This window comes from Natrix helvetica, assembly GCF_964273705.1.
Source record: "Natrix helvetica genome assembly, chromosome: 3".
Taxonomy (NCBI): domain Eukaryota; kingdom Metazoa; phylum Chordata; class Lepidosauria; order Squamata; family Natricidae; genus Natrix; species Natrix helvetica.
In genome coordinates, this window is record NC_138549.1 from 106764341 (window position 1) to 106777193 (window position 12853).

General features: G+C 42.2%; 1 protein-coding gene across 4 annotated transcripts in view; it reads left to right on the top strand.

Annotated features, from left to right (window-relative positions):
- The window catches only part of OMA1 (OMA1 zinc metallopeptidase), a 36677-nt gene that overhangs the window by 16908 nt on the left and 6916 nt on the right, over nt 1-12853 (top strand). For all 4 annotated transcript variants that reach the window (XM_081947736.1, XM_081947738.1, XM_081947735.1 and 1 more), the window contains one exon: nt 3496-3645. In XM_081947736.1, the coding sequence (XP_081803862.1) occupies nt 3496-3645 (150 nt within the window). The remainder of the gene's footprint in view (nt 1-3495; nt 3646-12853) is intronic.

The following is a 12853-nucleotide window of genomic DNA, read 5'->3' on the forward strand; positions in this document are numbered from 1 at the left end:
TATACACTTATAAGTCTATATGTGACATGCCTATCATTATATACCATCACTGCCACCTAGTGATAATAAAAATGTCTATGAGGTTTTTAGAATATGTGAATTGCTTGGACTGCTAAATAAAGCATTATATTTAAGTAGTGTTCTAGCTCATGTTAATTAACAACAATATCAGTAACTTTCCTTTAAAGATATTTGTGGGCCAGAATTCTTTAAATTCCTTTCCAGGATTTTATCTTTTATACAACGATGAATCAATTTAAATGGTTTCTATAGAAAAATCACACTATTACTATTTTATAATGATAACATTCATTCCTTTCAAAAAAGGGAAGATGGGGTAACTAAAGTAGTCTTTATTTGATCAATGACCAGCACAAAGAAAAATGGGAGTAAGCAGTGAAATCCAAATAGCTACCTTCTTTCAACCCATAACGTTCAACCTATGCAATTAATTAAAAGTTGGAACATAACACATCGCTACACACTACACGTTCTCCACTACTATTCATGTATGTGCTGTGGTGCTGATATGAAAATCCAAGATTGTTGTATGAAAGCACTACCTATCTGAAGGTGCTGATTCCCTCCCCCCCCCCCCCAGGCATCTGGAGCAGGTTTTATCATACCATGTTCACACCTTTGCATTATTGAATAGCCTTTTATGACGGGTCGCATGTATAAGTGGAATACGAATATGTAAACACACACTTATTTAATGTATTTATTGAATTGATTTATAGGGCCACCCATCTCACAAATGCAGCTTTTCACTAAAAGCGAAGGGGGGGGGGGAAACCTAATAGTGGTCACAGAAGATAAATCCAAACAAAACCATTATTAAAGATCTCTCAACGGGCATTCAATCTCCTGACCCTGAGACCCCGGAGCACATCCAGCTCTTCAGGCTTTATGAAAAGCCAGCAGGCTCAGAGGCAGTCTGATCCTGGAGTATATAGTGGAGTCAGTGAGGCTACAAATATTTCTTAAATAAAACTTTACGATACAGAAAATTTTTAACCATTTATCCCCATAGTATTTTCTTCAGTACCTTCGATATTTGTAAAGAATATTTCAAAACTCTTGTTTTTATCGTTTCCACATTGCACAGCAGTTTTGTTTCATATTTGCGTATGTGTGTGCGTGTGCATGTTTGTTTTGCTGACAAAAGTCCACATCTTAGTTCAGGTAGTTTTGTTTCTTTTCACAAAACTGGTATCTTCTTTTCAGCAGTGGGTTTTGCATTTTGTTACCACTGGTTCGGCATACGCGCCCCTTCCGCGCATGTACTAGCCATCCGCACATGCGCTTTGCTCGGGTGCACGCCTTCCGTCCATGTACCCAGCCTCAAAAATGACCCTAAATAGGACGGCATAGAGCCGGGGAAAGGTGGGCAGGCCCACCCACGATTTCCGCTACCAGTTTGGGTGAACTGGTCCAAACCTCTGCTCCTTATATTTGTATGTGAGTCAATTACTCATCTTCTATTCTTCTGTTCTAGTTAAATGCGATGACGTCCTCTTGTCACCCTCAAAAAGTTTCAGGCAAAACTGACTAAAGAGGAAGAGAGCAAAGATGCCTACTTCCTCTCATTTGATCTAATCCTCCCATGTGGATTAGTTTGGAAGTAAGAGGAAAGAAGGCAAGGGAGGAGACAAAACTAATTTGCTACCAAGATAAAAATGTTATAATTGAGCTACCTTATCCCATTATGTCTGTTGCTTAGGGTTCTTCCTACTATGAGTGATTGCCTGAATAATCATGAGTTCTAAACAAGGATGTCTCTGCAATAATTACAGCGGTTTTGAATTCTGAGAAGTCCATGCATCTGGGAACTGCCAGTTTAGAGAAGGCTAATTCTGACTCAGTAAATACATCCCATCTTTCTCCCACCCAGCTTTTCTGTGCATATGTTTTTTTTTTAAAAAATATTTTATTTTATAACATATAAAAATTCTATTTTCAATTAAACTGTGTTTGTCTGGGTACAAATAGTGTTAGGAAATAATAATTAGTGTTTACAATAATGTTCATTACATTGGTATTAGTTCTTTCTGTGCGTATTTAATCAACGTTTTCTATTGCTGCCTTAGTGTTTTCCCATGAATGTCAATGGGCAAGGCTCTCTTATTGCCAACTGAAATTTTTTCACTATACTACCCAGAAGCTGTTCATTTTTAAAATGAAGTAATAAAAGATAGTCATTTGAATCAAGCCAGACAATTTTGCAGATATTTACGACAATCTCTGGATACCTTTCAAAATGCCCACCTGATTTTCCATTTTGGTATGCACTGTTTGAGTTTTTTCTTGTTTGCTGATTTTGTATCCAGCATCCAACAACGATTGATTCTAGCAAATTACTTAATTTTTTTCTTGTAATCAGATGGTATTAGATATTACAGTATTGGTATCTATTAATACTTGTGCTAGCTGTTTCCTTGTAACAAACTTCAATGTAGGTAGCCTTATTCTGTTGTATTTGGGCTGCTATAGAAGTTCAGTTATTCTTTGTTTCAATTCTTTTTTTAGTTAGAGGGCTTTGTTCTTTCAAAAAAACACTTCAATGGCTATGCTGGCTTTATTATTATTATTATTATTATTATTATTATTATTATTATTATTATTATTATTATTATTATTACCCCATTCACTTCTAAAGTGAGAAGGTCTACCAATTACTTTGGTTTCACAGCAAGGGATGTCACAATTCCTGCAATGAAAACCGTCCAGGAGTATTCCTATGCTTTCTGTCTTTTGCGTCTTCTTTGCTGACAGCAACCCCCGTCCTCTCACCCTAGCAAAGAGGCAATGGCAAACCCCTTCTGAAAATCTTGCCAAGAAAACTTTAGGGACTAGTCCAGGAAGTCACCAGCAGTCAACCTGAGTCAAAGGCACCTCTCCAAAAACCTAATGACTTACTGTACTTTGTGAGTTTCAGCATGTTGATATCTTAGGAACTTCCCATAAGGTGATGGTTCCCCTCGCACATATGTGCTAGTCGTTCCCTACTCTAGCGGGCGGTGCTCATCTCCGTTTCAAAGCCGAAGAGCCAGCTCTGTCCAAAGCCATCTCTGTGGTCATGTGGCCGGCATGACTAAATGCCAAAGGCACACGGAATGCTGTTACCTTCCCACCAAAGGTGGTTCCTATTTTTCTACTTGCATTTTTTTTACATGTTTTCAAACAGCTAGGTTGGCAGAAGCTGGGGCAAGTAACGGGAGCTCACTCCGTTACGCAGTACTAGGGTTCAAACCGCTGAACTGCCGACCTTTCTGATCAACAAGCTCAGCGTCTTAGCTACTGAGCCACCGTGTCCCTAACTTAGGAACTTCCCATATCTTATCTTAGGAACTTGCCATAGAAACTAATTTGATTAATGGATAAATTTCCTTTATGTCAAGAGAGCATCCAGCAATACATACAAGATTTCTAATTGTTGTGCAAGGAATTTATGAAAATGTCTTTACTAAGCAGTTTTCTGCATATATGTTCTAGGCTTGTATGGATGTAAGAGCCAGTTCTGTCTTCTGGCAGCAAATGGAACTGGCTACGATTCTACATAACGAACCCAAATTACCAGAATGGCTTTCTACACACCCATCACACGAGAATCGAGCTGAACAATTAGACAGACTGATACCAGAGGTTAGTCACCCTTTGTAAACCTTGCGTGCCCTGTCTTATTTGTTAATCACAGAGAGTTTCACTCCACATGAAATAAATTAGCAATGAGACAATGTGGGTGTCTAGTTTCCTTAAAGTGTCCCTGATAAATATACATAATGCGTTTTGCAATCTACCAGCAAGCATGCTTTATTTTGTCTTTCCCTTTTTTTCTAAAGAAAATTGTCACCAGGTTGCATGCTGTCAATTTGCACTGCGTTTTGCAATCCATGCATAGATGCTTCAAAATAATAATAAAATAAATATTACAGAAATTGGCTAGTATAAGACATAACCCGAGATGACAGGGGTTAGTTTTTATAATTGACTTTCCAGTCATCCCTCCAGTCAGATGACCTGTGGTAAGAATACTGAGTGGACTGATACACGTATGGTCTGTTTATTATTCTGTCTCATTCATTTGTTTACTCCCCTAGCCATTGGGTGTTGAAAATTTTGTGTTATTCTACTCCTCCATGTCTTCTAGTGGGAGTTACCATCTGTAAATTGCTTGCTCTTAGAATTGATGTCATTGTATGTATGTTTGCTGTTCTCCCCCAAATGTGATTTTCATCCTTGTTCAAAGAGGATTCAGACTACGGATAGTGGTTTGCGATGTAACAAGGAGAAAAAGTATATAATGAACTAGTATATAATGTGTGCATGCATCTTCTGGCAGTCATTGGCACACTAAAGCATTGCATCAGAAGTACGGGTAGTCCTTGACTTACGACTGCAATTGAGCCTAAAATTTCTGCTGTTAAGCAAAAACTTATGTGAGTTTCGCTCCATTTTACAACCTTTCTTTCCACAATTTTTAAGTGATTCACTGCTGTTTTTAAAGTTTTAAAGTTGTTAAATGTATCTGGCTTCCCCATTGACTTTGTTAGAAGGTTGCAACAGGTGATCCCACGACCCCGAGATAATGAAGCTATCATGAATATGAGCTAGTTGCCAAGCGTCCGAATTTTGATCATGTGATCGTTCAATGGTCGTAAGTAGGAAAAATGGTCACAGGTTACTTGTTTTCAATGCCATTGTAACTTCAAACAATCACTTAATGAATGGTTGCAAGTGGGGATTACCTGTATGTGGAATTCATATAGCTGATTTCAAGGAAATTGCAAGTGGGGCTCTCATCTAGTAACACATAATGCTTATTCTCAGTATAATGAAGTATATAGAAATATGCATCATTTCTCTGTTATTTGTGGATTTGCTGGACACACAGAATACAAATTATGCTTGCATTTAGTAAGTGTAGAGAAACACAACAACTCTGCTGAGTTAAATACTCATCTAGACCACAGAATGAAATCAGCCAACAGGAAGCCTGTGGGAAATTCACAGTTAGGTGAAAATAAGTAGTTTTATGTTATAGCCTGAGGCAAAAATCCTCAGCTTCATTGATCAGTGGCACACTTGGAGTTTTGAGAGGTTATTTTGTGGGCATTGGACTGCCATAGTGGTGGATAGATGTCCTTTAATAAAATTGTGGTGGCGAACCTTGGCCAGTCTCTCTCTTTTTCTTTCTTTCTTTCTTTCTTTCTTTCTTTCTTTCTTTCTTTCTTTCTTTCTTTCTTTCTTTCTTTCTTTCTTCCTTCCTTCCTTCCTTCCTTCCTTCCTTCCTTCCTTCCTTCCTTCCTTCTTTTTCTTTTTTCTTTCTTTCTCCCTCCCTCCCTCCCTCCCTCCCTCCTTCCTTCCTTCCTTCTTCCTTCCTTCCTTCTTTTTCTTTTTTCTTTCTTTCTCCCTCCCTCCCTCCCCTCTTCCTCTCCTTCTCTCTCTCTTCCACACATATGAAGCATGGCGCTTATACTGCATCAAAGGAGAGATTTGTGAACAAATTAGAACTGAAGGACATCATACTGGGAACTTTTGCAGTCCTTCATTACGCAAGATTTGTACTAAGCAAGATCAAACGATCAAGTGAATCTTCATGTTGATTTTATGATATGGCCACATCGTCATCTTAAAATTTTAAAACTTTAATGTTTCAAAGAGGCCATATATTGGAGGATCTGGGCAATGTGAACTGATAAGAACAACATACTTGCCTTCTTCAGTATGTTGATGGTGGGATCCCCAACTTACTGTTAAGAATTCTTCCACCCTTCCATATCTGTATATAAGGGATAGTGAAATAGATAATGAATCAGATTTTCAGTTGAAGAAAACAACATTAATGTTAAAAATACATCTGCATCCTTTAGAACAGGTAGCCCTCAACTTACAAACAAATTGCGACAGCAGTTTGGATCTCTAAGCAAGGAAATCAAGTCATTACATGGCCAGACCTGATTTTATGATCATTTGATCATGGTTGTTAAGCTAAGCAAATGATTGTTAAGTGAACCCGGCTTTCCACAATTGACGTAGCTTATTGGAATTTAGCCGGGAAAGTCACAAATTGTGATCACTCCAAGATATTGCAATTGTCATAAATGCAAGCCAATTTCCAAGCGCCTGATTTCTGATCTTGTGATGAAAGAGGTTTTGTGACAATCCCAATTTCCAGGAAAGGTTGTAGGTTACTTTTTTTGAGGCCCTCGTAAATTCAAACCATAATTAAATAAATGATCATAAATCGAGGTGTACCTGTAGCTCATATTCAAAAGCGTATTGCTTCCAATGCTTAAGGCAGGGGTGTCCAAACTTGGGAACTTTAAGGCTTGTGGACTTCAACTCCCAGAATTCCCCAGCCAGCATGGCTGGCTGGGGAATTCTGGGAGTTGAAGTCCACAAGTCTTAAAGTTCCCAAGTTTGGACACCCCTGCCTTAAGGTTACCTCCTAGGCATCAGGAAAAGCAGTCATGAATAGTCTAATCCCATTCTAAAGCTACTGAAATGTCAATCATTTGTAATAACAAACACTATAATTTAATTATGTTTTATATGAAGAACTTCCCTTTTCTGTCCTGACTTTCTCACTACTTTTAACTTAATTGGATGTCCCCAGAACTTAGTATTTTGAAGGATAAGAGCGTTTTCCTTGCTGTTTCTATTTTGCAGGAAAAATATCTTCCTTTTTACCCACTTGAAATAATTTCAACTAAACTCAATGCCAACTGCTAAAGTTTAATTGTTAGTTGCAAAAAGGAAGGATTTTCAGATTTTTACTAATCAAATGTCAACCTTTACAGCTGTGATTGTGGGTCATTTCCATTAAAGTACTTGACATGTTTTTCTTTTGAAGCAGCCCAAATACCTTAATGTTTGAGAGCACCTCTCGAAACAGGAACACTCATATGCTTTTCCATTTTGTGACCATAATGCATATTCTTGTTAAAAAATGCTATATTCTTGTTGAAAGATGGTGTTGTCATTGTTATTTTACAGATCTAACCATTCATTCAATGTCAAAGTGATAGAAACAAGAGAAATCTTGGTGCAGTAAATCAAGAATACTACGTATCTTAGAAGCTTTCCATGATTATAAGCAAATGGTTACTTATACTGAGAAACTAAGAACTCATTGTCACTTCTAATCTGTTGAGACTGGAAGATGACCATTTTTTAAAACCTAGGTACATTTATTTAAGGAAAAACTATTCCTTTTATAGCAAGAAGTGGAAGGAGATTTTCAATTTAGCATGGAAAAAGAAATCCTTGGGGAGAGATCTAAAATACAGAATTGGTTTGTACAGATTTAAGATAAGCAAGTCAGAGGGGAAATTTAACACTTGGATGATTGAAGATAGATGGAGAAAAGTATTCTGGGAATGTATCATTTAGGATACTATTATGCTGCCGTTCTGTGAATATTTGTGTAAGCAGATGATAAGCAGACAAACTTGTGTGGAGACCATAAATTATTTTTTAAACTGTGTCATTGGTTCCCAAACAGGGGTTATTTCTTCACATATTGAACTGAGCACTGTAATTCAGGAGACTATATATATATATTGTTTACTGTGTTTTTCCTTTAAAATTTGTTTTACTTGACTATAAAATTGTAAGGTTTGCAAAAAGCGAAAATGGTATTTAAAACCTTTGGAGTTCTGTTCCTTGGGGATAATTCGCAGCCTGGTCTTTTTAAAGGTAACCATACTTCCAATAACCCTAACTCTTAAGTGATACACTGGATGTTGTTTTCTGTATACATAATGAATGTGGCATCCGCTTTGGGGAAGCAACCAGAATTTGGCAGAAAGTACAATGTACTGAATCTATACTTACATACTTAAGGGATGTGGTATAAAGAAGCTGTTGTAAAACAGTGCACAAAATATATATAATCTGTGTACACATTTCCTGCTAGATAAGACAGTGCCAAAGCTTCCATAGGCATCGTTTATCTGTTATCTTTTAGACCTTCTTCAAATGTCACAACTCTTGCAGTTCATAATCTCAATTTGTATACATTTGTGATGCTATGCCAAATTGGGGGGGGGGGGGAACATCCAGTCTGGAAGAAATATTGGTCTGACCACTAATGCTTACTGCAAGCTCAGGACACTTTACTTTGCTTTATTTCAAGAATTTATACCGCCCACTCTCCCAAAAGGGACTTGGGGCAGTGTACAGTCAAATTAAAACACATAAATACATAAAAATACATACAAACATAGTTAAATACTAAGTACTTAAAAGAGGAGGCTGTAAAAAACTGTACCTAAAGTAAAGCAATTAAAACAATTTTAAAAATAACCCCTAAAAATACCCAATTAAAAATATCTGCCAGGAGGTAAGATAAGACTATGAATGGGCCAAGCCGGCTAAACAGAACAGGTGAGTCTTCAGTTTTTGTTGGAAGGAGCGGAAGTCGGTGGTGGTTCTGATATCGGGGGGGGAGATCATTCCAGAGGGTTGGGCCCATCACAGAGAAGGCTCTACTCCTAGGCGCCGCCCGTTGGCATTGCTTAGTGGACGGCACCAGGAGGAGTCCCTCCCTGTGAGAGCGAATTGGTCGCAGGGAAGTATGTGGTAGGATGCGATCCCGCAAGTAACTAGGTCCTGTGCCATGGAGCGCTTTAAAGATGGTAATTAACACCTTGAAACGCACTCGAAAGACCACAGGTAGCCAGTGCAGCTCGCGCAGGAACGGTGTTACGTGGGAGTACCTAGTACTCCCCATAATAGCCTGCGCGGCTGCGTTCTGGACTAGCTGCAGTCTTCGAGCGCGTCCCAAGGGAAGCCCCATGTAGAGGGCGTTGCAGTAGTCCAGCCGAGACGTCACCAGTGCATGAGTGACCGTGTGTAGGGCATCCCGGTCCAGTAGGGGGCGCAATTGGCGCACCAGGCGAACCTGGTGGAACGCCCCCCTTGCCACGGCTGCCACATGGTCATCCATTGACAGCCGGGCATCTAGGAGGACGCCCAAATTGCACGCCCGTTCCACAGGGGGCAATTGCTCGCCCCCTATGGCCAGTGATGGAATCAACTGGCTGAACCGGGGTGCCGGTAGCCATAGCCACTCAGTCTTGGAGGGGTTGAGTTTGAGTCTGTTGTCCCCCATCCAGACCCCGACGGCTTCCAAACACCGGGTCATCACCTTGACAGCCTCGTTGGGGTGGTTTGGGGTGGAAATGTACAGCTGAGTATCATTAGCGTACAGATGATACTCCACCCCAAAACCACGGATGATCTCCCCCAGCGGCTTCACATATGCGTTGAACAGAAGGGGCGAGAGGACCGACCCCTGCGGCACCCCACAAGTGAGTGGCCTCAGGGTCGACCTCTGCCCCCCTGCCAACACACATTGCGTCCGGCCGGAGAGGTAGGAGCCGAACCACCACAGAACGGTGCCTCCAACTCCCATCCCCCCCAGCCGGCGCAATAGGATACCATGGTCGATGGTATCAAAAGCCGCTGACAGATCTAATAGGACCAGGATAGAGGAACAACCCCTATCTCTGGCCCTCCAGAGATCATCAACCAACGCAACCAAGGCCGTCTCCGTGCTGTGTCCGGGTCGGAAGCCGGACTGGCGTGGGTCTAGATATTTGGATTCCTCAAGGTGTCGTGGAAACTGCTGTGCCACCACATTCTCTACAACCTTCGCTAAAAAGGGAAGGTTGGAGACTGGACGATAATTAGCTAGCTCCATCGGGTCAAGGGAAGGCCTCTTGAGTAAGGCCCTCACCACCGCCTCTTTCAAGGCGGTAGGTAGGGACCCCTCGCCCAAAGAGGCGTTCACCAAGCCAAGTAGCCAGTCTCGTGTCACTTCCCAGGATGCCAGTACCAACCAGGAGGGACACGGGTCCATTAAACATGTGGTCGGTCACAGCCGTCCACGCAACCTGTCCAAATCCTCGGGGGCAACAGAATCAAACTCCTCCCAGAATGGTCTCACAAGACTCACTGTTGACGGCTCCTCTGGTCCACTGAAGGAGGCCAACCGCTCCGGATCTGAGCGATTTTGTCCTGCAGATATTCCCCAAACTCCTCTGCTCTGCCCTGTAAAGGGGCTTCCCGCGTCCCCTGTGATAAGAGAGCGGGTCACCCGAAACAGGGCGGCAGGGCGGTTATCGGCGGACGCAATAAGAGTGGCACAATGTCTACGTTTGGCCACTCTTAATGCCACAAGGTAGGTCCGTGAATAGGCTCTTACCTGTGTTTGATCAGATTCGGAGCGTGAGGACCTCCACCTGCCCTCTAGGCGTCTCCTATGGCGCTTCATCGCCCTCAGGTCCTCGGTAAACCAAGGAGCCCGGGTGGGTCGTCGCCGCAGGAGAGGCCGCAAAGGCGCAACTCGGTCCAGGGCCCCAGCGGCCGCCCTATTCCAGGCGGCCACTAGGTTCTCGGAGCGAGAGCGGGCCAGGGCTACAGGGAATGGCCCAAGCTCCGTCTGGAACCTGTCCGGTTCCATCAGGCGCCTGGGGCGGTACCAACTTGGACAGTTTGGTTCCGCCTCCTCGCGGTGGGGGGTAGCGCCAGGGAAGTCCAGCCGGAGAAATGAGTGATCTGACCATGACAGGGGAGTGATGATTACATCCCCTCTTCCCAGATCACTCGTCCACTGTTCAGATACAAAAACAAGGTCCAGAGTGTGGCCACCTTCGTGTGTGGGGCCCTGAATTAATTGGGTCAGGTCCATGGCTGTCATGGACAGTTCTAGAAGTTTCAGATAAATCACGTCGTTCTGTCTTTGTGCACTTCCAATCACATTAAATGCCAGGCGGACTTTTGAATTGAAAAAATGAAATTCTCAGTCCATCCCAGTTGCATCTTTTTGAAGAGCTGTCACAAGGGACTTCCGGTTTGCTCGGAGGGTTGTTTTGAGCACTCCGAAGGCGTCAAGGAAGCCTCCTGACGGTCCCTGAAGCCTTCGGAGTGCTTAAAACGATCCTCCGAGCAAACTGGAAGTGACTTCCGGTTTGCTCGGAGGGTTGTTTTGAGCACTCCGAAGGCGTCAAGGAAGCCTCCTGACGGTCCCTGAAGCCTTCGGAGTGCTTAAAACGATCCTCCGAGCAAACCGGAAGTGACTTCCAGTTTTCTCGGAGGGTTGTTTTGAGCACTCCGAAGGCGTCAGGGAAGCCTCCTGACGGTCCCTGAAGCCTTCGGAGTGCTTAAAACGATCCTCCGAGCAAACCGGAAGTGACTTCCAGTTTGCTCGGAGGGTAGTTTTGAGCACTCCGAAGGCGTCATGGAAGCCTCCTGACGGTCCCTGAAGCCTCCGGAGGGCTTCCGGGGGGCGGAGGAGGTTGTTTTCGCCCTCCCCAGGCTCCTATAAAGCCTCTGGAGCCTGGGGAAAGTGAAAAAAAGCATGTAAAAATGGGGGGTTGTGCCTGTAGTGCGCGCATGCGCACTGGGGGCTCACGCATTGCATTATGGGTGCAGCAAGCCCGCACACGACCCCCCTGCACTCCCCCCACTTATGGCACACGAGCCAAAAAAGATTCGCTATCGCTGTGTTAGGATCTTTAGCTTCTTTTCTGTTTTTAACTGTTCAAGGCATAGCAATTTCTAATTGGGTAGTTATCCATTCCAGACCTCTCTTATAGATCTGTTATGCCCGAAAGCACAAAAGAAGCTGAATCATGCAAAGCATACCTTTCATCCTGTAAGCCCCGTGTCTTCTTACCTCCCAAAGAATAAATAATATTTTTAAAATGCTAAATAATAATGAATGAACATTGGGATGCAGAGTGGATTACAGCCGATATCAAATTAAATCTCAGGAGAATGCCTTAATCATGCTGTGAATTTCTTGAGCTGTTTTAAATGGGAAAAGTGGCAATGGACCAAGATTAGGCTATTTTTCTTGCTAAGATTCAATTCTGCTAGGATTCCTTCTAAGTCAGTTCAATAAAGGGAGGATTTCCCAGGAAAGATGAGTCTTGGAATTAGACAGGTACTGTCAAGTATTGGCATTGTTTGATCTAATTAATAAAGCAAACATGTAGCTCTCTGTAATTTAACACACGGAAGAAGGAAATGCATTGATAAATGATATTAATACAGTTCTTGTTCCTATCAGTTCCAGAATCTTTTTTTTTTGGCTTAACTGCTTTTCCCAAAATATAATGAAAACTTCAAGCCAGGGTACTTGAAGTATACCCAGAGAAAACATAAGGCAAAACATAAATGTGTAAAGTGACACTGAATATTGACTTTATTTTTTCCTTCACCCTACTGGTAAAAAGAAATGTTCAGTGAAATTTACATATAGCGTGTTCAAAGCAAAGACGCTTGTAACAGCTAAATATACACTATATTCATGGCTGCTAGATGGGATAGTCAGGGGCTGCATTAATTACTAGATGGGTTCAGAGTATTAATACAAGATAAAGTTATTGGTAATGAATAACCAACACTTTGAATAGTACTCAGAAGCCAACTAAGGACATGTGCAACAACTTCAGTATTGGTGTAACTCAGGTGTAGTGGCTTTTGGTTGTTAGTAAGTAGACCATAATGTTCCATATCATTCCGCATTTCAGATGTAGGTTGATGTAGAGTGCACTGCAGCAGTCCTTACAAACTATAAGGAATAAACTGCTGTCAACAGCAGTGGATATGTTCTTAATACATTTGGTCCACTAGCTGAAGCTGGGCAAACATCTTTGGCTACAGCCTCCAACTGCCCAGCAAACAGCCATGAATACAGGAGGACCCTTGTATCTCCTATTTCAGGGTGAATGCTACCCTATCCAGAGTTATCTCTTGAGCAGAAGGAGAACCAATCGATCTCTGGACATAGAAGAACTCTGCCTAGTTTGGGTTTCACTGTACTCTTTATCATTCCATC